Below are 21,023 nucleotides of genomic sequence, written 5' to 3'. Positions count from 1 at the left end.
CAGTCTTCCTTTATATCGTTATCGAAACGATGTCCTAGAGTACGAGGGAAACGGCCGATAGAGGGACAAGATAGGGTGGTGGGTCCGAAAAGGAGAAAAAAAAATCAGGGGAGGGGGATAAAAAAAAAAATCATCGTGGGGGGATATTTTTCGCCGAGGCGTGTGGAAGTAATGTCCGAGTGGTAAATCCTCGAGTCATCTACACTCGAAGTAATACGCAAGGTAACAGGAGGAACTGTACGACTGACAAAACGAGGGAGAGGGCAAAAATGGTCTTGGAGGATTTACGATGGTGCGATAGGGGGTCCATATACGCCCGCTGGACTGTGTGCACTTTCGACCCCTAAAAGATATTACCCCGGACGGGTTTTTCCCTCTACCCCTGTGTGTCAGTGCAGTTCCCGCAAAAAGTGGTTTTTCCGTACCTCGTTCTCTCATCTCCTTCATCTTCTTCCACTTGTGCTGTTTCTCAACTGTATGTGTGAAATATTCCCTCTTTTACCGTTTCACTTTTACAAGCGGCAATTTAGAATAGACCTTTTTATTATAAAAATTATTTGCTCCAATAAATATCGCGTTATTATTCACTTAATTCGCGACTCGTGGGGGGAGAATTTCGGGTTTTTATGGTCAGGCAATGGGAGGATCGAATATTATTCACTGGTCTGTAGTATGAATTTATACGAGTCTTGGGGTGGGGAGGGGGGACTCGGGGAAATGTGTCCCCGTGAGTTTAAAAAAAGGGCCTCTAATATGAAATACGCTCGGGCCACCATATGGCTGAGAAAGTGGAATCGTTCGGGGATTGAAAGAAAAAGAAAGTATGCAAAAGAGAGTAAGGGCTCTCCTGCATGGATACTTTGGACAATATATTCAGTTTCAGCCCCTACCCCCCTTCCCCCCCCACGTAACCGATCTCTTTTGCACTCTTGGTGGGATTTTTGCGATTCTTTATATTATTGGAAAGCGATAGTATTTTCACACCGGTGGGTTTCTCTTACGGTCGTACTAATATTTCACCGATATAGATGTGAATGGTTAAAAGTTGGCTGTGCTGCGGACTTTCTGGAAAGCCTGAGAGCGGTTAAAGTTCAGGGGGAGTGAAAATTATTTTACGGCCATTTTCCACGATTATCGATCCATCTCGGTGTGGAAAAATTTCAATGGCCAAGGGAAGATGAAAATATTGTGGGAGAAGTTATGCTGATGGTTATTTTTGGATTGGAAAATTTTGTTGGGTTGATAATTTGGGGAAATATTTTTAGGGAATTGTAAATATGGGGAATTGAGTCAATTGTGGTGATTAAGCTGACTCTGCTCGTGCGATTGTAATTCAGGGGGTGGGCAAATGTACGTGAGTGCTAGCTATTCAAACTTGTAGGAAGGATTAATGTGTTGGGGCTTGGCAACACTAATTGGCCACTCGAGACGAATCATTACATCTTCGAAATTGCGATAATTTGATATGTACCTAAAGGATAATCAAGTGCCTTTCTCAGTTGGTGGATATCAAATTATAAATTCTGAGGTGCGCTCAAACGTAATGGGTGTCATTTTTTTATTTGCCAATTTAGCAGTTCAATTGATTTCCGGACGACAGACAAAAGTTTATTCCACCAAGGAAATTTACCTGGGGACACCAGCGGCTGGGAGATTAATTCCAATTGCCGAGTGATGAAGAGAATTATTTCCCACCGCAGTATAATAGACAAATAAAACGACAGACTAGGGGAAAACGTTGAATAAAAAAAAAATAGTGCGTTTATTGCGGATTCCGCTGACTGGTCCTGTTCAGTCGGTGTTGCATCACCGCGTGCAAAAATAATGTGACATGTTACCCGTCAGCTGGTGCGTTCTGCTCCATATTTCAAAAAGCCCTTCACTCTATTTTTTATCATTTCCCCCCGTGCCATCCCTTTCCCTCAATTTTTCGTTTTCATTATTCCTCCCTCCTTTTTTTTTAATAGTCCTCGTGTTTTTATTGGCCATACCCCCCGAATACCGGGTAATAAAGCATATTTTTATGATCCCAGGAATAATCTATAAACGTAGAAAAATAAACCGCCACTAATTCCCCTCCCCGTGGACGGGCAAACAGTGATAGTGTGTTGGAGGGGACATTAGAGAACTCGAGAGAGCGAATGTGAAGTGGAATGGCCGGATGCATCGAATATAGGCACTCCCAGAAGAGCTTTAACCGACTTGACTGTGTGACGGCCGCAGGCCATAGAGACTTTTCAAAGTATACGCTAGCAAGTTTGAGGGAACATCCACTGGGGAAAGGATACCGAGAGAGAGATGATTGTACCCGAGGATAGAAGATAGGTCGTGTGTTCACACGCGCGTGCTTTGGCATTACGTACCGTACGTGAAAGTCTCGGTTTTACTTGGAAGTAGAGCTTTTCCCTGGAGGTGGCCTAGTCGGGAGACACTTTCCAAATTGCATTCGATCCGGTGGTGCACCAATCGGCCTCCAAGATAGATCTCAGCCTCAAGATTTTACGGTAAACTCCACCACCAGATACTAAGTTATTCTACAAGGGAAAGGGGATTATCATTTCACTGCTAATTAATCATGGAAATAGTGACGATTTTTTTTTTTTTTTTTTTGATAACACGTGAAATTAATATTCAGCGTTGAATTTTCATTATCCACTGGTCCATAACAGCTGAATGGACGAGTAATTGCGTTTGATTGTTCTAGTGCTCCGAGAAACACCGAACACGGCGAATTACCGTGGCATTTCAATAATTAATCATGAATACTGCTGGAATATAATTGGATTAATGAATGATCCGTGTGGTGTTTCAATGAGTAACAATTTGCAGTTGGTAAATGCGTTAACTCGATGAGACTACCATCATACCATATTTTCCGTGATTCAGTTAATAATTATCATCAATACAATAGGTGTAATACCTTGGTGTGGGTGATAATTCTCCACTGGATTAGCCTTTAGTTTGGAAAATTAACCCAGTAATAATAACCGTATGCAATTGTCATATCGTCTCGGCAAATATTCACGTTAGTCGAGAAATAGTACGTTGGGTTTAAGTTATTCATCAGTAGCCCCTCGTCACAGTTCTCTTCCCAGTGTTCAACTACTCCACCATGTACAGCTTCATTTCCTGTTTTCACCCAGCCGTTTGTCGTGGTTCTGAGCGAGCTGACGGTAATTAAAATCACTTGTCGTGGTTCGGAGTGCTCGAGGTGTGCTTCGTCCTGTGGTCAGTAGTGTAGCTCAAACTGCCCATACTCTTTATATACATCGTACGTCTGAAAGGGGTGCAGTGGAAATGGCCAGCGGGCAAATTTCAACAGCTAGTACAGAAAGGGCTCTCGAGGGACGAGAGATAACTGGCCTCATTGATGATTGATTTGTTTACCAAATTTTATCTTTTATTATTGTAATTTTTTTCCATTTTGTGGGTCAAGTCGTCGTTGTGATCAAATGGTCTGAAAGTGTTGACCCACAGGACAATTTGACCCATAAAATTTTTTAAACAACAAAAAATGGTCACTGGACTGACAAAATTATTGACCTGCTAAACCATTTGACCCTCACAACGCAATCGTTGCACGATTGAGATGAAATAATATAAAATACGGGAAAATATCTCATTTTCTGTATAAAAATTGATTGAAACAGTAAAGTCGCTCAATATATTTCCCCTATATGGATTTATCACGTGGACCTACGGTATATATATGTATAAATCCTATTGGAAAAGCCGAACCACAGTCCGGCCGGATAATGCTGATTTCCGTATCCTGCACTGGGGGCCTCGAAGAGAGAAATCGAATTTGCCAAATCCAATGGGCCTCGAAACTTCACGTTGCGCTTGGATACAGTGGTACATGGCACTCAGTACATAGGGACACATGGGTATGTATATACGTTTGGGGCCACGTAGCATCACGAAACTCGTTGATCGTATCATGTACGAAGGCGAGGATAAACTGAAAGACGAAAAAGGGATGTTGATATATATAAAATTGAGGGGATAAAAATAAAGTCCCATTGTTTATTTAATATCGTTATATTTCTTATATTTTTTTCTTTTTTCACTTATCTGTTCATTTTTTATGCAATGTAATAATTACAACAAATTCTCAGTTATATCTACATCATGAGTACAATGATTCATATGTATGATAATTTTTTCATCACTAATCGCCGAAGTATTATAGATCCATTACAATTTTTATTTATCTTCTTCCAACGAGGAGTCAACACACAAAATCAGCCCCTCCTCAGTTTCCACTCTTACGATATTTATTTATTTATGTATTTTTATTTTTTTTTTCGGAGGGGAACAGAAGAAATAATTCATCAGTCACCGAACGAAAATTATAGAAATTATCGCTTGCACTCGGAATTCATTATCAGATAATTACTTAATTACTTGCGCATTATTCATTCATCGGAAAATGATTGGCAGTAATTTCGAGAGTTTTCAGAAAACTTATCATTTTATTATATATCATCTATTCGAAAGCATGATTTCTGATTTGGTGATTAGCTCATCGCGATTATAATTATTAATCGAGAGAATAATTGAAGAATTTTCATCACGATGATGAACAAGTATTCTCAAATAAATAATAATTGGATGAATGAAATATCTGTGTCAATCTAAAAATGATTGTCAAATCAAAATCATTGTAAAAAACTTACGCATATTGTTCTTCACTATTTCTTCTTCACATATTTTACACATTGAATCAGACGATTCGGATAAATTCACAACACTCAAGACCCATATATATCCATATTTTGACTACTTAATCGATATTTCCAATCACGCTGAAGGTCGAGTCCGACAATAATTACAAGGGCTTCAACACTCTGGCTAACGAGCAGGGATAAATGCGTATTTACACAGGCTGGTTCAATTATATCTCCGTATATACAACTTTCACCGAAATAATAATTCACTCGTTAAACGACTCGTATTTTTTTCTTCTCTCCCCCAAACAATTTTCCGCATATATTTATCCAATTATTATTCCCTCGATTATTCGTACTCGTTCGCTATCAACAGTCACAATTAAACAGGGAAAGAAACGTGACTACAATTTTTATCTATTAGAATTTTTCCTCCAGTAACATCTCCATCCCTCGTTTAATTACACAGACAAAGAAGATTTTTTTATTTTAATCAGTTTTTCAATTTTTAGTTGCAACGACAAGAAATTCATTCTCTCTCTGTGTAACAATCCCTTCTAGCTCGTGCATTCCAACATAAATTATTTACTTATCTCTAGAAATGCGTAACAATGGAACGACGAATAATTTTTTAACTCAATTTTTTACATGAATTCACTAAGCAATTAAGCATCAGAGAAGATTTCTCCGTGGGACTTGCGTCTCGCGGATTTATCTCATCTTTTCGAAAAATCTCTCTCTCTCATAGCGTGCAATTCCCCCAACACCGAGGCCCGCCACTTCAGAGTGACTTTCGTGTTACGTAAGCCGTTCCCCAAAAAAAAAACGAGCAGCAAACCGACAAGATTTTCTCCAAATCACTTGTCGTGACTTCCGGTACTTCGGGACGCACCCAACCGGATTTTTCTACACATTTCATGCATATTTATCCTTGACAGTTTCATACAAAGTCCATGAGCGCTACCCCCTCCTCGCATTTATACAAGATGGAATAACATAAAATCAGAGCACAGAAAAAAAAAGAGACATTAGGTTTTCGTCATATTTGTCGTGTTCTTTTTCAACCCGAAAAAGTCTACTATTGATTCAAACAAGTTCTGTATCCATGCATAATATCAGGTCAAGCAACAACAGTTTCAAAAATATCAGAAAATAAATTCTATTCGAGTTTTCATTCTTATATCACGGAAAATTATGCGCGCGGTATCACATGGGAGGGGAAATATTCCCATTAATATCAGTGAAAAATTTTTTCAATTATTTTTACCAAGTGCTGTTTCAATTGAGACTTGTAAAAATCCGAGTCTGTAAATCTTTCGAGGGCTGATGGAATGAGTTTTTTCATATTTTTAATAATAAAATTTGTCCATCACTGGTTTCACGTGAATATTCCTCCCCCCACACGAACAATAAGCCCCCCCACATTAATTTTAAACAACGACGACGGCATTGGGCAAATGCAGCCCCTAAGCACTTAGCAGCCTACGCAAAAAATCTAGCCATTCCCTCAATAATCCCTTGTATATATATCCTCTCTGTATAATATCATATATATATAAATCCTCTCATATTTATAATCACTCACACCCGTCACATGCTGAATCCTCATCTGTCCTCATGTTTACATACTCCTTAAATTTTGTACGAAAATAATTTTAGCATGACTGATGGTTGAATAGCCCGGGTAGTACCCGCACCATCAAGACGCAAAATAGGAGATTAAATGATGGATAAATGGTCGAATCGCATCACATTTTTATAACGCGGTTGTGGTCACGCATTACGTACCTCAATCTCACGCTCATTGAATACAAACTGGAAGACTCGTTCATGTCCCAAGAATCACCTTCTTACGGACAGATAGATGAGGGGTACGAGTAGTACAGCTAGTAATAGTTCTGGGTAGAGTCTTGTCCCAAGGCTTGAGTATTCCCCATCGCTGTGCGGCCTCTTCGTCGAGTCGTAGTCCCTGTCGTAATCTGCAAGTAGAAACAACACACTTGGGCTCGTTTTACCCGACAAATCACTGTGGAAATCACTGTTATTCCCCTCTTTTCACACATTTTGCATTCTCCAAGGAGTCGAGGTCTGACATGCGCTCTATCACTGGAGACAAACAAATTGTTTCATTCGTAAAGATCTCCAATTCGGTATCACAACATCTTCATTCGTGGAATCAATGTTGAATGATATTTATGTGTGTCGAATAATTAATTAATTGAAGTTTTCAAGGGGATCATCTAGGGGCTGGCGTTGTCATTGGAACGAGTGATGAATTATGAGGGATTGCCTGGGGTGTCCACCTGGTGGGGCTGATAGCTCGATATCACCCGAAATAAATCCGAATGAGCACTTGAATTATTCCTGAGGATTCCTCTAGATGGATTATTTCGGAAAACTTTATCTTGTAATCTTTCCACGAGACAAATATCGGACTGCACGATCATTTGGAATTGAGCGACAGTTGAATATTTTTTTGGGGAGATATGGAGTTACGCGTGTGGAATATTAATGAAGTACTGACGAAACTTCGGGGAGTGATCGGTTGGGATTGTTATCCGATCGAATGTTTAATCATAAATCATTTCCGGCGCAGTTGGTCTGTCCATTTTGATCAATAGTCATACGGAATGAATCAGTGACCGAGTTCCTCAATGCAAAATTAATTCCATTTAAGAATTAATGTCATGGAGTAATGGAAATTGACGTTAAGTGATTATCCCTTAGATATATTTGTACTATTCGAGAAGTTAAACGGAATTTCAAAAATAATCGCCGGTAAGCATCGATGGAGTACAAAAATAGCGCTATAGTCAATGAATCATGTCAGAAATAATTGCCGTTTTATTTAACTGAATGAAAAATCATTTTCTCACCAGCATCTCGCCACTCCTCGACTTCGTAATCATTTGGCCGTTGTCTGTGCTTTTTGTTACTCCTACCTGGTAAAAATTTAATCAAAACATTCCCATAAATCGTTGGACAATAAAAAAGTAGGCAGTGAGATGAAAATGAGAAAAACATGTTACCATTTTTCTTCATCAATGACGTGACATGGTACGTTGCTTGTGTTGTTGTTGTCGATGGAGCTGGAATTTCTGCAACAGATGAGAATACAATCGATACATAACACATTTACCCAGTGAAGTATTGAAAAACAGTTGAAAAGTTTCATTTCCTCCTTGTCTCGTTCCACCTCAACTCGTTTACTCAAGCATTTCACAAAACGACCGATATTTCCATTTAACGTGAATTATACAAGTTTCAGGAGAAACTTTTAATTGGCTCAACCGAGCGTGTGGCCTCATTATATCTTTATTCATTTATCAAAGTACTCCATGATGAAGTTGCGGTGGCAAATATTTGACAATTATATTACGGGAGATATTGTTAATATTTCATTTCAACTCCCAGAATTTTTTTCCATTTCAGAACTACATCAGAACGCTCACGATTTTTTATCCTTTCTCGTCAATTACCCGCCATTTTTGCTCCTTCAAAAAGCTCCCGCCAAATCTAACCTAATAGGTGCGCGCGCATTGCGAAAGCGCGCGCTCTAGTTTGAATTGAATGAAATGAATGAATTTTCAAAATGAAATAAATTTTTAAAATTTTATTGCTAGTCTAGGAAAATTTGTTCAATAATTTCGAGATATTTCGAGATCGATTTCCATTCTCCTTCTCATATTACGAAAATCGTCCGGATTCTCTCATTCCGTTACGTGCAGTTATTCATGACTTTTAAATGCCTTCGTTGGGCGCCAAAGGAACCAAATCATAACATGAAGAATCACATTAACCGAATCCTCGTGCTCGGTCAGGCACTCATTCTCCAGACCCATTGGAGAGGGTTTCCAGCCCCCCCATCTCTATTCTACCACAACCCGATAACGCAATCAGTGGGGGAAATTGCTCGTCGGACTTTTAATTCCGACCAATTTATATTCGTCGGCGTACCATCGAGGGATGAGTGGACGGCCGAAAAAGGAAAAAAAAAAAAAGAGAGAGAATTCGCTGACTCTCCACGCGAAACGGTTAAATATATCAGATTCCCCACGATCATTCACTGCTCGGCAAAAATAACAGACCCCAGAGGGCAATTCAAATTGCCCCTTCCCATCAAAAGTCCATTTCTTCAGTCATTCCAAATTATCGCTAATCAATAATATCCCCCATTGTTGATGCATTGATTGTTTAATCGAGTTGAATGTAATTGTTTCCAGTGTAGCTTCATCCCCTATCCTTTATAACGTATCAAGAGGGTGTGATCCATTGTCCATTGGACAATTGAATCTCAGTAATTCAGGGGCTGAGGCATTGATCCTTCAGGTATAACGCAGTGGTAATATCCATTACAGTACAGACACTAGGTACTCACCGTCTAATTTTATGACACCATCTGTACCACCTAGGGAATTTTGGGCGACGCATTTGTAAGAGCCAAAGTCCTTGGGGCTGACATTTCTTATTTTTAGTACCATGTATTTGTTGTAACCGTTGTCGGTGTTCAACGCCTCGTATTTATCACCTGCAATCGAATGGTAATAGTCTGGGCCAGTAAGACCGAACGCTCTTTTAATATTTTACCGAGTTGAAAGAGATATTTAGAAGCCATTGAAGTTAAATAACATTTGCCATTGCATTTTCTCGCAATTCCAACAGCTGATACGACTTATTACGGCAATAACGACCGTAGAATAATTACAGGATAATTAACGTATCTCGAAGTTGTTTTTCCCCAGCGAATAAACTCAGTCGTAACCGTAACGATCGTTAAACATCTCTTTCAACAATTTCCCGTAAACAAGATAATGACAATATCTTCTACGGTTTCCTCAATTTTTTTTTTAAATATAAAATTACCAGAGACTATCATGTCACCGGCCTCTGTTGTCCAGTAATTGATCGATGTAGGATAAGCCTCGGTATGACACTCCAGAATTACATCCTGACCGATATAAGCACCTTCCAGCTGATTAGGAATGGACAGCATCGGAGGGACTGCGAACAGAGGATCCAGAAATAAAAAAAAGCCAAAATCATCATCACCAGAATAATTCCCAGTGGTGAATGAAAGCCGCATAAATCAAACCATTTCGCATCATTAAATTCAAAATCAGAACAAAAAGGAAAAATATAAATCGATTCTGATCAACTCGACCTTTAATGTTCCTGAAAGTAATTTCGAACTTTACGAGTTGACGTAAATCACGTTTTACTGCTCATGGCTGGTCTCTCCGTCTGCAGTGTGCGTAAGCCAATGCGATTCCAGTGTAAACGAGAGGGATGAAAAATTCTCAAGTCGGGCCGAAGTGAAAGAAGAAAAAAAAAAATAGCGCGACATTTTTTTTTTTATGATCATTTGATGTCGACTGGAGACTTCTCCCCCACGACCTGAGAAAATCCACTTCACTGAAGATCCATTGATAATAAAAAACAATAAAGAAAACCGAGGGGTTGAGTATCAGTAACGATAATTACAGTTGACCGATAAAATTGAAACGGGCAAGATTAAAAAAAAGCCATCATCCAAACGTATGACAATTTTGCAGATCGTTTTCCGGATGGAGCTAGTGGTGGCGATTTGATAGATTTTATACGTATCTGTAACAGTGATTCCATTGCAATGGTATTCAATCGCTCGAGGAATGGGACATCTACCGAATATCTGTACCACCCCAAACCCACGACTTCTGCTTTTCATTCGCCATCTCTTTCTCGGTCTCGTTCAATCTCTATAACACTCCGGCATTCTATCATTGGCTACCGCTGATACGTGACTCGAAATCGTAGGAGAGTACCATCTCCGTTTCGTGTCATGTCATACAGCCGATACCGATGAACAATAAATCATTCGAGGATGCAGTTTAGTTCGGATAAACTGAAGTCATGGCAATTGAACTAATATTTAAGAGCTGTGAGGCGTAATGGAAGAGGAATTGCATTCATTGATATCAGTTTGTCCGTCGATTGGTACTTCAGGGTTTCACTCTAGGATTAATGGAAGCCTTCAAGGCATCAGAATCACCACCTCAAACCCCCGGCAATTCAATTAAATTCCCCAAAATTATTTAAACGAAAAATCATTTTCATTCAACAACCGATTGATCGATTTCTCAAATCATTTAATCGAGACGTGACATTTACGATTTTTTAATAATATATCTTCATTTCCCCCTGCAATATTTAAGAGTTCAATTTAATGATGTAGATAAATTGAATTTGCAGTACTTACACTGAACACGAACATCGACTCGAGCACTGACTGACGGTGGCACCTCATTACTGGCAATGCAGAGATAAGCTCCCATGTGAAGACGGCTTATTTTAACAATATGCAGCACCTCTCCATTAACAACACTCACTGAAACATCAAAGGGAATGTATTTATCGTATTCCACGGACAATCGGTAGATGCAAATGGAAATATCTGAAATCCCTCTCCGATCTATCTCTACCGGTTGTTCGCTGATAAAAGAGGCCTTTGAGTTCATATACCCATAACGACTTTCAATAAAACATTTTCCTACCATCGTTCCACTCGCGTGCCACTCAAGCATGGCAATACCGTTGGGCTAACCCTCACTCAAGGAATCGTGAAGGTTTGGGGAACATTCGCTGAGTTGGAAATGTCGCGGTATGCTCCAGTCGTAAAATCGCACGGCACAGCCGACTCTTCAAGACGTAAAAATGTTACGTGAATGCGGTGAGTAAAGGTAGCAGGAGAGATAGAGAGTGGGATGAAGAAAAAATAATAAAATAGAAAGAAAAAAAAAATGGGAGAAAATTTCAGAGGGGGAGAACGGGAAAATGGAGAATGTCCAGTAAACTTTGTTACTTCACAGAATTAAACGTTTTCTCGGTTAAATGCCGTAGCTATACAATGAAAAGTACTTCGTTTTCTCCACGATGAAAAGAAGGACACCGCGTGATTCTGATGAGAGCGACCATTTAGCTGGTGCTCGTTATTTTCCCGTCCTCTCTATTTTCTCTCTGTTTTTCTTTTTTACAACTCCCCCATCGTAAAACTCATTTCACTGCCTAACTTTTTTACCTGTCCCCGTGCATCTTGGATTCAGAAGAAGGGGACTTTAAAGAGTCTGAGGACTATTCTTGTCTTGACAGCTGATGGGTTTTCCTGGGAGAGGAGTGTGAGTTATGGGTGCCAGGCGCGTTGTAATCATTCAACGGTTAAATGAATTTGAATTTCCCGCGCGAGAGAGCGCTGAGTGACTGTTCCCTCTTCAGCGCGAGCTTCCGGTTTCTGTCTTTGTGATGGGATTTAACCGAGACCAGCTGATAATTTTTTTTTCTTTTCTACTCTCAAACTATTACAAAGGAGAAACAGCGATGGAAAAATTCATTGGATACCGTACAACAAAGAGCACTTTGCCATCCGTATTCTTGAAAATCCGTTTGCATTGCGATAGCTCTACCCTCGGATTCGTCGAGTAGACGTGACAGGTGGTGTTTCGCGGAATCATAAAGAAAACTGAAAATAGTATTGAAAAGAAAGAAAAAATAAAAAGAGGCTACTCAAGAAATTCTCGGGAAATAGTCGTTTTATATTTCTATTGAAGGCATTTTTTATTGCGTCCTGTAACACAGCACTGTATATACACCTGCAGTAATAATTCTAAGTGAAACAGCTCTTTATGTCGATGTTTTAGTGCGCATTATTGCTGGGTGTTTTTTTTTTTATTGTTTAAAAAAAAGAGTGACAGAAATAAGAAAAGCGGACAGGATGGAAGGAACAAAGGAGGGATAGGGGGTTCGACGTGAAGTTATTGATGAGGCTATACACACATTTCCATCTCTTTTTATCTGCCAGTTGGCCTCTCACTCTACTTTGTTATCCGCCGATCAAGCAGGTCTATTGTTTCACAAACACAATGCATGCTGTATATTATAATATGCCTGGATTCATAGGTTGGCATCGATATAACCACTCGAAAACAGACTTGCCGAGTTTTAATCAAGTGCTCTCTCAGGAATTACACTAGAATTATTTCGTTTGATTTCTACTTGCCAGAGAAAAGAAAGAGAACGCACAATTTTCTGGGTATCGGCTAAAAAAAATTGTAATCGGAATATTTTTTACAAATAAAAAAAAAAAAGTTCTGGAACTTTTCAGAAATTTTTTTTTGAAACAAAATATGTTATTTTTCCCAAAAATAAAATTATTTTATTTTCCGATTTTTTCGTTTCAAAAAAAAGATTATCTGAAAAGTTTTCCATAAATTTTTAAAAAATTTGGAAAAAATACTCCGATTATAATTTTTTTTTTTTTATGAATGGTGATTTAACGGAAGATTTAACCGGGGGAATTTCCGGACTGAAATTTACCTTGAGTTTTTTGTTTTCCCGCTGAATCTTCGGGAGTTTGAAATTTCAACTTTTACTCAGGACTGAATGAGTGATTGACTGTAAATACACAATGGCAATCCTCAGAAAGTCACGGCAAAACAATTTGCCAAACCCTCTAGATCTCGAACTTTCCATATCCTTTTGTTTGTGAACGGGGAGAAAAACCATTTCCCATTCCCGGGGAAAAGCTTCGGACGTAAGCCCTCCGGATTCCCACGCCCTCCAGGACATTTCCGCTGTATCGGAGTCCAACACTTGCCGAAAGGTGTCGAGATAAAAACTTATCGCTTTCGATTTTCCGGTCGTGTGGGAGGCTGGTGTCGTATTTCGCGAACCGTGGAATTATGTCCAGGAAAAAGATAGGGAGGGATTAACCTGTCCTGATTACCGACAGGCGTGTCCAACTGGTGACGATATTATACCCAATGCTGTTGCTTTTTCTTTCGAGAAAAATCGAGGAGAGTGGAGAAAATGGAGTGACAACGGGGGGATAAGGCGAATTAAGATGTGTACACGTGTAAGGAATGTGGAAAATGGAGGATGGGGGGATTGAGACTCGAGGTTGGCTGGAGAGCCAATAGTTTTTCTCGGCGACCTGGAGATCCAGCACAATGTCGATGGTTTCCATTGGCCTGGAAATGTGAACTTTCCAGGAAGCATCCTGACATTCTCGGAATTATGGGAGAGGGTTCCACGGAAATACAAGGTAATGCGTACTTCCCTTATTTTTAAATCGCAACAGAATTTGGGGTATTACCCTCCAAAATAACTGGTTTTACTCCAATAAATATTGATTATCAATTTTTTAATCAAATTATTGTATGAATCAGGTAAAAAAAAAATTTCCTATTTAAATTGTTGAAAAATTTTTCGAAACCTTTCCCAAAAATAAAATTGCTTTTTTGTTTTTTTTAAATATTTTTGTTGTTTCATAAAAAAAATGTTCTGAAAAATTTTCCCGAAATTTTTTGAAAATTTGAAAAAATTATTTCGACTACAATTTTTTTTTTACCCAGGGAGATTCAGCAATTTGACACCTGCTTGGAATTTTCCAGAGGTATTTGTTGAACGAAGTGAATTTAATCCAAGATAAACACAAGTCTTAACTCGATAGTCGAGATGAATTCGATTCGACCAATTCTCCCTCCCCCAGCAATTTCTCTTGATTCACCCACGTACGTTTTTCGATTTTAGCGAGATCCTTTTTACCTCCTCATTCCTCCCCCGAACATTTCACCAAGCACTATTCTTCTCAATTTTCCACATCGCGGTGGATAATGTAGCCCGAAGCTCAAGAGAAGAGAAAGAAAATGAGAAGTTGAACTTAACCAGATTTTCCAAGGCGTCTGGAGACTATCAGAGCCCTGGGTGGATAATGATATTGAAATACGGGTTGAGCTCGTACGTTAATGCATTAGTCGATGAAATTTTTCCCATGATTGAGGTCCTGATATTTCTCACGGCGATACCATTGGCCCATCGATGATTTCCCAGGATCATAATTCCGGGAAAATCGTATTAAATCTTCGAGAGAGAATGTGAATGCGAGTAGAAAAAGACTTTTCATCCTTCTCCAGCTGCTACCTGACATCTTAAATCCCTCAGGACATCCGGCAAACTTCTACACATGCAACACCAAGATAACTTAGCATTGACATGCCCCTGGGAGGAAACAATTCTTATCCGGTGTATCGATACTCGAAAATGTATCGCATAACCGAGATATTCAGATTTCCACGAGAAGAAAATCGCTGGAATTAATGATTCCATATCGAATTTTTCAACAGATTGTTTACAAACAAATGGATATAATTACAAATTTCAGTATTATCTTTCGCGTTTGAATACGAAAAATTGCCATTCGATTATTCCGCACAAAATAAATTAACTGTTAACGACTGGTTCAATTGAATATAAATCAATAGTCGTTAATTCACATGGAATGAAGTTTCAGTTGAGCGATAAAAATTGCGAGAATGATGAATTTTTTTATTGTTTTATGTTAAATATTGAATTTCATTGAATAAAATAAAAATGATGGAAATTAGAAGGAAAATTGAATATTACTTTAATATTCATGTCCCAATGGTCAATGGAAATTGATTGAGTTCTTTACTTCATTTATACGTTCTATTCAGCCCCTGGATAATTACATTCTAAGTGTTTGCCATCTGAAGTTAATTTCACTGGTGAATGTAACTCGAAACGATATAATTGATCGAACTATCCGTATGGAGGGCTGTGGCTGACCCACACGTTCTACTCTCGTATTTTCACGGGGCTATTCAACTCATCCCCAGTGCATAAATCTATTTTCATTCGACTTGACACTCCGAGGGGATAACTTAATATTCGTTAGTCCATTCCGGTAATTGTGATCAATTGAATTCAACTACGAATGTGATACGTGTGACGGAATTTAAATTTAAAACGTGATCTTCATCGCATCAAATTTGTTCCATAAACCAATGGTCAAAGATTTCAAAAAAATTGATAAAAATATGAGTGAAGACGAAAAATATTTGAAATATCCAAATAAAAGTCCTTCTCCCTGCCATTAGGTCAGCTCAATTAACAAGCTCCAGTGATTCCCCTATATTTTTGGGTGGCAAACGTAGAGGCTCGTAAAGCCGAAAGAAAAAAAAAATGGAAAATGTCCACTGACGCGGGCTTTTCGAATATGCAGATAGCTCCATGGGGACTGGGGACGTCAACGTCGAACGATTGGATGCGTACAGGTACAAAGCTCGGGGTAACGAACGAAATACTTCGTGTTTCCCCCGATGTAGCCAGGGTATGTCATTCACTATTCATCTGATGCATTATCGGTTCACGTTATCGAATCCCCACACCCACGGGGCTTTCCACAGGACTAGAGTCAGTGGAGGTTACCAACGGGTTATCGTGACTATTATGGTCGATTGGGCCCTGGTACTGGGTGGAAACTCTAGGATGGGTTATGCCTGGGGTAGGTTTACGTGCTCGAGATTCTCATAAACCACTAAACAGACCAGCGAGCTGGCTAATCAAGTTCACATTCTGTACTCACCACTCTCACCGTTGTAGTTTATATTCAGTCCGTCCTCACGACGCCATATTACATATGGCTCAGGGTAGCCAGTTGCTTTACACACTAGTGTCACGTTTGAACCTTCACGAACTACCATATCTGTGCTCGTCTCCTTTGCTATTATCTTCGGTGGCACTGAAATTTTAATTTTTCAAAATCATTCTGTGATCATTTATCGCAATGCAAATTCATGATAAAAAAACATGAAAATTAATTTATTGTAGACATTCGATATATTATATGTAATTTACTTAATGTCTTTTTAAGTCAAATTTTACAATTTAAAATTAGCGAATGCTAATTAAATTCAACTTTAAAAGGTTAACGCTTGTCGCGAAAATAAATGTAAAATTTGATTGAATTTCCGATAGATTGAGAATTTACGAACGTAATTGGTTATTTTCAGTGATTTTAATTGTGGCATCAACCGGAAATTACCTATTTTCATTGAATATTCAAGAAGTTAATTGCTTTCGGAATTTTCGAATGAAAATAAATCTCATGTAAAATTACGGTTGTCGAAATATGCGATTGCTTTTATTGGAAATTTTCGGAGTAATTTTCTAACCGTACACGGAAATAAATCAATACTAAATTGTGCCCTGAGGTTTGGTAATAGCATAACGTGTTGTCTCTGAAATACATCATAATAAAAAATCCCAATGAGTCCAAAAATTACTATTATTTCGTGAAATTGTCATAGACGTTTACTCATCGAGTTTTTTTACTGGAGATGTGCATGAAACCACAGAGGGAAGGGACAAATGAACAGACGTAAATGAAATTTTTAGAATGTATAACATTCGTGAAATGGTTGAAACTGTAAAAATAAAATAAAATTTACTCACCGACAACCTGGAGAAAGCCCTGCATACTCCTCATCGGATCAGTATTCACCTGACACATGTACCAACCCCTATCAACTTCCTGAACTCGTTTTATGTGAAGATACCAGGATCTGTGATCATTGTACGACAACGAGATTCTCGGATTTTGTGTTATCACATTGTCATGAATGGAGAGTATCGTTTGTGTATCCACTCGTACCCACGCTACCTGAATTCATACAATCGAATAGAAATTCAATTTCAATGAGAAATGTCATTGGGATTTTTCTCTTCAGTAACTCCTACCCCCGAATCGATTGATTGAATTTCCAGGATGCAATTTATTACCAGAAGAATGCAAAAATTTTACGATAACTTACCTGATACCGTTTGAGATTATCGACAACGCAGGCCAGCAGGGCATCCCGTCCAACACTGACAGTGACATTCTGAATCTGTTCAGCGAACGTTGGCATCGAGTCATCTGCAACTGCAACAAAATATCCCAATGCTTGTCACCTAGAACGATCACCCGACACGTCATCATCCCTCAATTACCCCAGAGGTAAATTAATTCCTCTTCATCAGCAACGAGTACATCGCAAACTCAAATTTCATATCCGCCATCCGATATTTTTCTCCCTTAATTAGAATTCGTTGAATTCCCAACACGAGAATATATAACACTCAGGGTTTCAAATTAAATACCGGATTAACGTAAAATGAAGCCCGCGGGCCCCCTTTTTTTTTTTCTTTCCTCGATCCTCTAAGTTGCGTCAGTGCGCCCATGGTTACCAGAAACAAACAGCGCGGGCAAACAAGATGCAAAAGAGAATGGGGTTGGGTGAGAAAGAAAAATTGTAGAGAAAGGAGAGTACAGAGTGCCGAGTAACGAATAATCCACCTCCACGGGTTGCACTAGGTGGAGTCTTTAATTGCGTTTCTCCTTCTTGGGTCGATCTTTGACGGAAGTAAATAAGGGTGCCATTTTACATTCCCCCAGAGAGACATTTACGCAGGAGTCTTTCATTTGTAAAGTGTATTTACTTTCCTGGCTTTCAGTTTTTACCTTTGCCACAGTGGGAGAAACTCGATAACCGGTTTGATGGTTAGTTCTGGGAATGATAAAGAAGGGGATTGTAATGAGATGAAAAAAAAACATTTCAAGTTTTACTTTTTATCAATTTCGCTCATTTCGCTCATTTTGCTCATTTCGCTCATTTTGCTCATTTCGCTCAATCGAAATTTCAACTGTTGATGCCCGGGAAAAAAATGTGATTGCCGACGAATTAAAGATTTAAATATTGGCAATTCCTCGGGTGAGCAGCGGCGGTAAAGTATCTCAAAAAAAAAAATCCAACGGAAGGACAGAATCAGGACGGAAAGGGGTACGTTATATTCAGTGTGATCATAGTTAATCTCTTTGTCCAGTGTGAAATGAGAATTTATAGCCATTAGAGTAGAAGCACACTGGCTTGGTGTACCCTGGCCCAGCAAAGGCTAATGCTCAATGATAATCCTCTGGTTCGTGGCACTGGACGTGCTTTTTAGTGGACTATGAATCTCAGCGATTTACGAGCATCATATCGGCCTGAACACTGGGGAATGGGAAAATCGAGGACTGACCTGAAATCGAATTCGGCCAGTGGTCTTTGTCATTTCGGGAATCAAACATCCGATCAACGGACCAGTGTCCGACTGCCTCCGGGTCAAATGCGAAAACAATGGACAACGGTTGGAGCCACTGTCTTGTTTGTTTATACCGAGTTCGGGGTGTATTATTGTTGAGGACTGGGGATAATGGCGGAGTGGAGCTGTGATGATAAAAGCTGCTCTGTTTTTCATTATGCGACCGTTTATTTCCGGATATTTCTCATGATATGGTAATGCTCCGTAATTATTTCGGTCTTATTACTGTCACTCACTCTTTTTCAAGAACTTCCGGATTGATCACTCGACGTTTCCGGAATATCTTAAAAATTCCTCCGAATAGAGAACAGCTCTCAAATTGGAGTATTAATTTAGTTTTAATTAATGGATTAATATGGTATTATGAAAAATAATATGCCGAGATAATTGGCCAATGGGCGTTGTGGAAAAAAGGGAAAAGTTTAATCAGAATTCATCCAGTCTTTGGCAAATACTCAGCTGCTCCACATCCGCGATAATTTCAACTTGTTAATCAGTTTGTTAATGACTTCCTGGTGTAGCCCACTAATGAATTTCGACGAGTTTCATTCTGGGAGCTATACTCCATGTTTCCCTATATCATACCGCTTAACTGTGTACAATTCGTCGCAATATTCTCACCCGTTGTCTGACACAGCCCGACCGCGTGTGCCAACTCTCAGGAATATAATTTCACCCCAGTTTCAGTCTATGTGAATATGGAGTGGAAACTTTTTTTTTTCTGGATAACTTGCTCATGTAACGACATACATTTATGATTTGTCGTGAATGAAATAGTCAAAGTAGATATTCCAGTTTTGTTTATCTTTCCAAGTTGATGAATTTTCCACTGACCCGGAGTTGTATTTGCCCGACAACTATTGTACTAATTTAATTGCGAATATTTGCAATTATTTTATTGTATATGACGGGAGGACCGATTAATTATCCATCTCCAATCATTTATTTGTCATCAATACTGGGAATTATATTAGGACATAATGAGCAATTCATGAAATTTTCCGTGAAATATTTCGATTTTCCGGTGATTTGTGAGTCATTTGGAATTCCGGAAACCGTGTTTTGGAAACCTGTTGATGGTAATGGACATCGGTAAACTAAATTGCACATTTAATGATGCAACTGGGTACCGAATTATTGCAACTGTTTCAATCATTCCGGACGGGTTAGGTTGCGAATTATGGGCATACCGCCTGTAATTTCGATGAGACCAGAGGCAAAGAGTAATGGAACAAATATTTTGTCCTCAACTTATTTTTTTCCGCAATCGTATTACTGTCAGTGTAAATACGCACAGATCGTTTCGCTAATTTATCTCATTTTGCTCATTTGGCTCTTTTCACTCGTGTCGATATATCAGTTAAATTCACATTCCCAATCTTTATTTTACTGATATCGCTTTTTTTTTATCCGACTCAATGAATTTTGATTAATTTTCCTATTTTGCTCATTTCGCTCATTTCGCTCCTGTCCACATTTAAATCAAATTCACATTTTTACTCTTCATCTTACGCATGTCAATTTTTTTCATTCGATTCAATTAATTTTAACGATTTTCCTCGATTCGCTCATTTCGCTCTTTTTGCTCGATTCGCTCATTTCGCTCATTTTGCTCATTTCGCTCATTTCATCGGATTAAAGGAAAAAAAAAATTCTAAAAGACCTCTCCTCATCCATAAATTCACTGATGACTCCAATTCCCGAAAACTTCGATAAAATATAACTTGTCCAAGCAGATGTATCAAAGATCGTGGCGTGCATGAATTTTGCCGGAGTATTCGCCCAACACACCGCACACCGAGTGGGTACACAAAGTTATTCGACACTAGTCGACCACAAGTCGGGTAGAGGGTATGTAGTACTTTCAAGACGAAGTACCTGGGTTACGGTATGAATATGAATGAAGGCCCACCGTGAGAAATGCCAAATAAAATAATTCAAAAAGTGACGTTGAATGCACACGCGATTCTTCCCTCATTTTTTCTCTTCTCTTTTTTCATTATTATTATTATTATGATTTTTTTTTTTCTTCACCGCTCACTCTCTCACCAACCGGCAACTTTTCACGGTGTGTAACGAGACGTCAAGAGCCTCGAGTTTGCGTCAAGTTGCTGGTACGTGTCGAGATGAAAATAAATTGTGAAATATTAAATTTTTACGGTAGAACAAAAAGACATTTTTAAAGTCATGTTAAAATATCATGTTTTTATGGTATTAACGATGAGGGAAAGTGGATGAAGAAAGCCGAGTTGAAAATAAAACGATATCATTAATGCTGGGGGAGAATGGAGACGAAAAACTTGTGCTCAGTCACACGTGCCGAGTCTTTGTGCGAGAATTGCCGGAGCACTTGCTTTTGTGCATGTTATTTTTTTTTTTTTTACTTTTGAATGAGAAAGA

The 21,023-nt window shown here is 38.9% G+C and overlaps 1 protein-coding gene across 2 annotated transcripts in view; it reads right to left on the bottom strand.

Annotated features, from left to right (window-relative positions):
- Positions 1–4,049: 4,049 nt before the first annotated feature.
- Positions 4,050–21,023, bottom strand: part of LOC105265918 (Dpr-interacting protein kappa) — a 32,615-nt gene continuing 15,641 nt past the window's right edge. The window contains exons 3-11 of one of the 2 annotated variants that reach the window (XM_011303736.1): positions 17,315–17,424; positions 16,956–17,163; positions 16,087–16,242; positions 10,906–11,034; positions 9,534–9,671; positions 9,049–9,219; positions 7,700–7,768; positions 7,547–7,612; positions 4,050–6,649 (exon numbers count right to left, since the gene is read on the bottom strand). In XM_011303736.1, coding sequence (XP_011302038.1) covers positions 6,513–6,649; positions 7,547–7,612; positions 7,700–7,768; positions 9,049–9,219; positions 9,534–9,671; positions 10,906–11,034; positions 16,087–16,242; positions 16,956–17,163; positions 17,315–17,424 — 1,184 coding nt within the window. In that variant the 3' untranslated portion in view covers positions 4,050–6,512. The remainder of the gene's footprint in view (positions 6,650–7,546; positions 7,613–7,699; positions 7,769–9,048; positions 9,220–9,533; positions 9,672–10,905; positions 11,035–16,086; positions 16,243–16,955; positions 17,164–17,314; positions 17,425–21,023) is intronic. The other variant, XM_011303737.1, reaches the window with a different exon arrangement.

Source organism: Fopius arisanus, unplaced genomic scaffold (genome assembly GCF_000806365.1).
Source record: "Fopius arisanus strain USDA-PBARC FA_bdor unplaced genomic scaffold, ASM80636v1 scaffold00033, whole genome shotgun sequence".
NCBI classification, from domain to species: Eukaryota; Metazoa; Arthropoda; class Insecta; order Hymenoptera; family Braconidae; genus Fopius; species Fopius arisanus.
The sequence above is the reverse complement of the archived record's forward strand: the minus strand, read 5'-3'. Positions and strand labels throughout refer to the sequence as shown.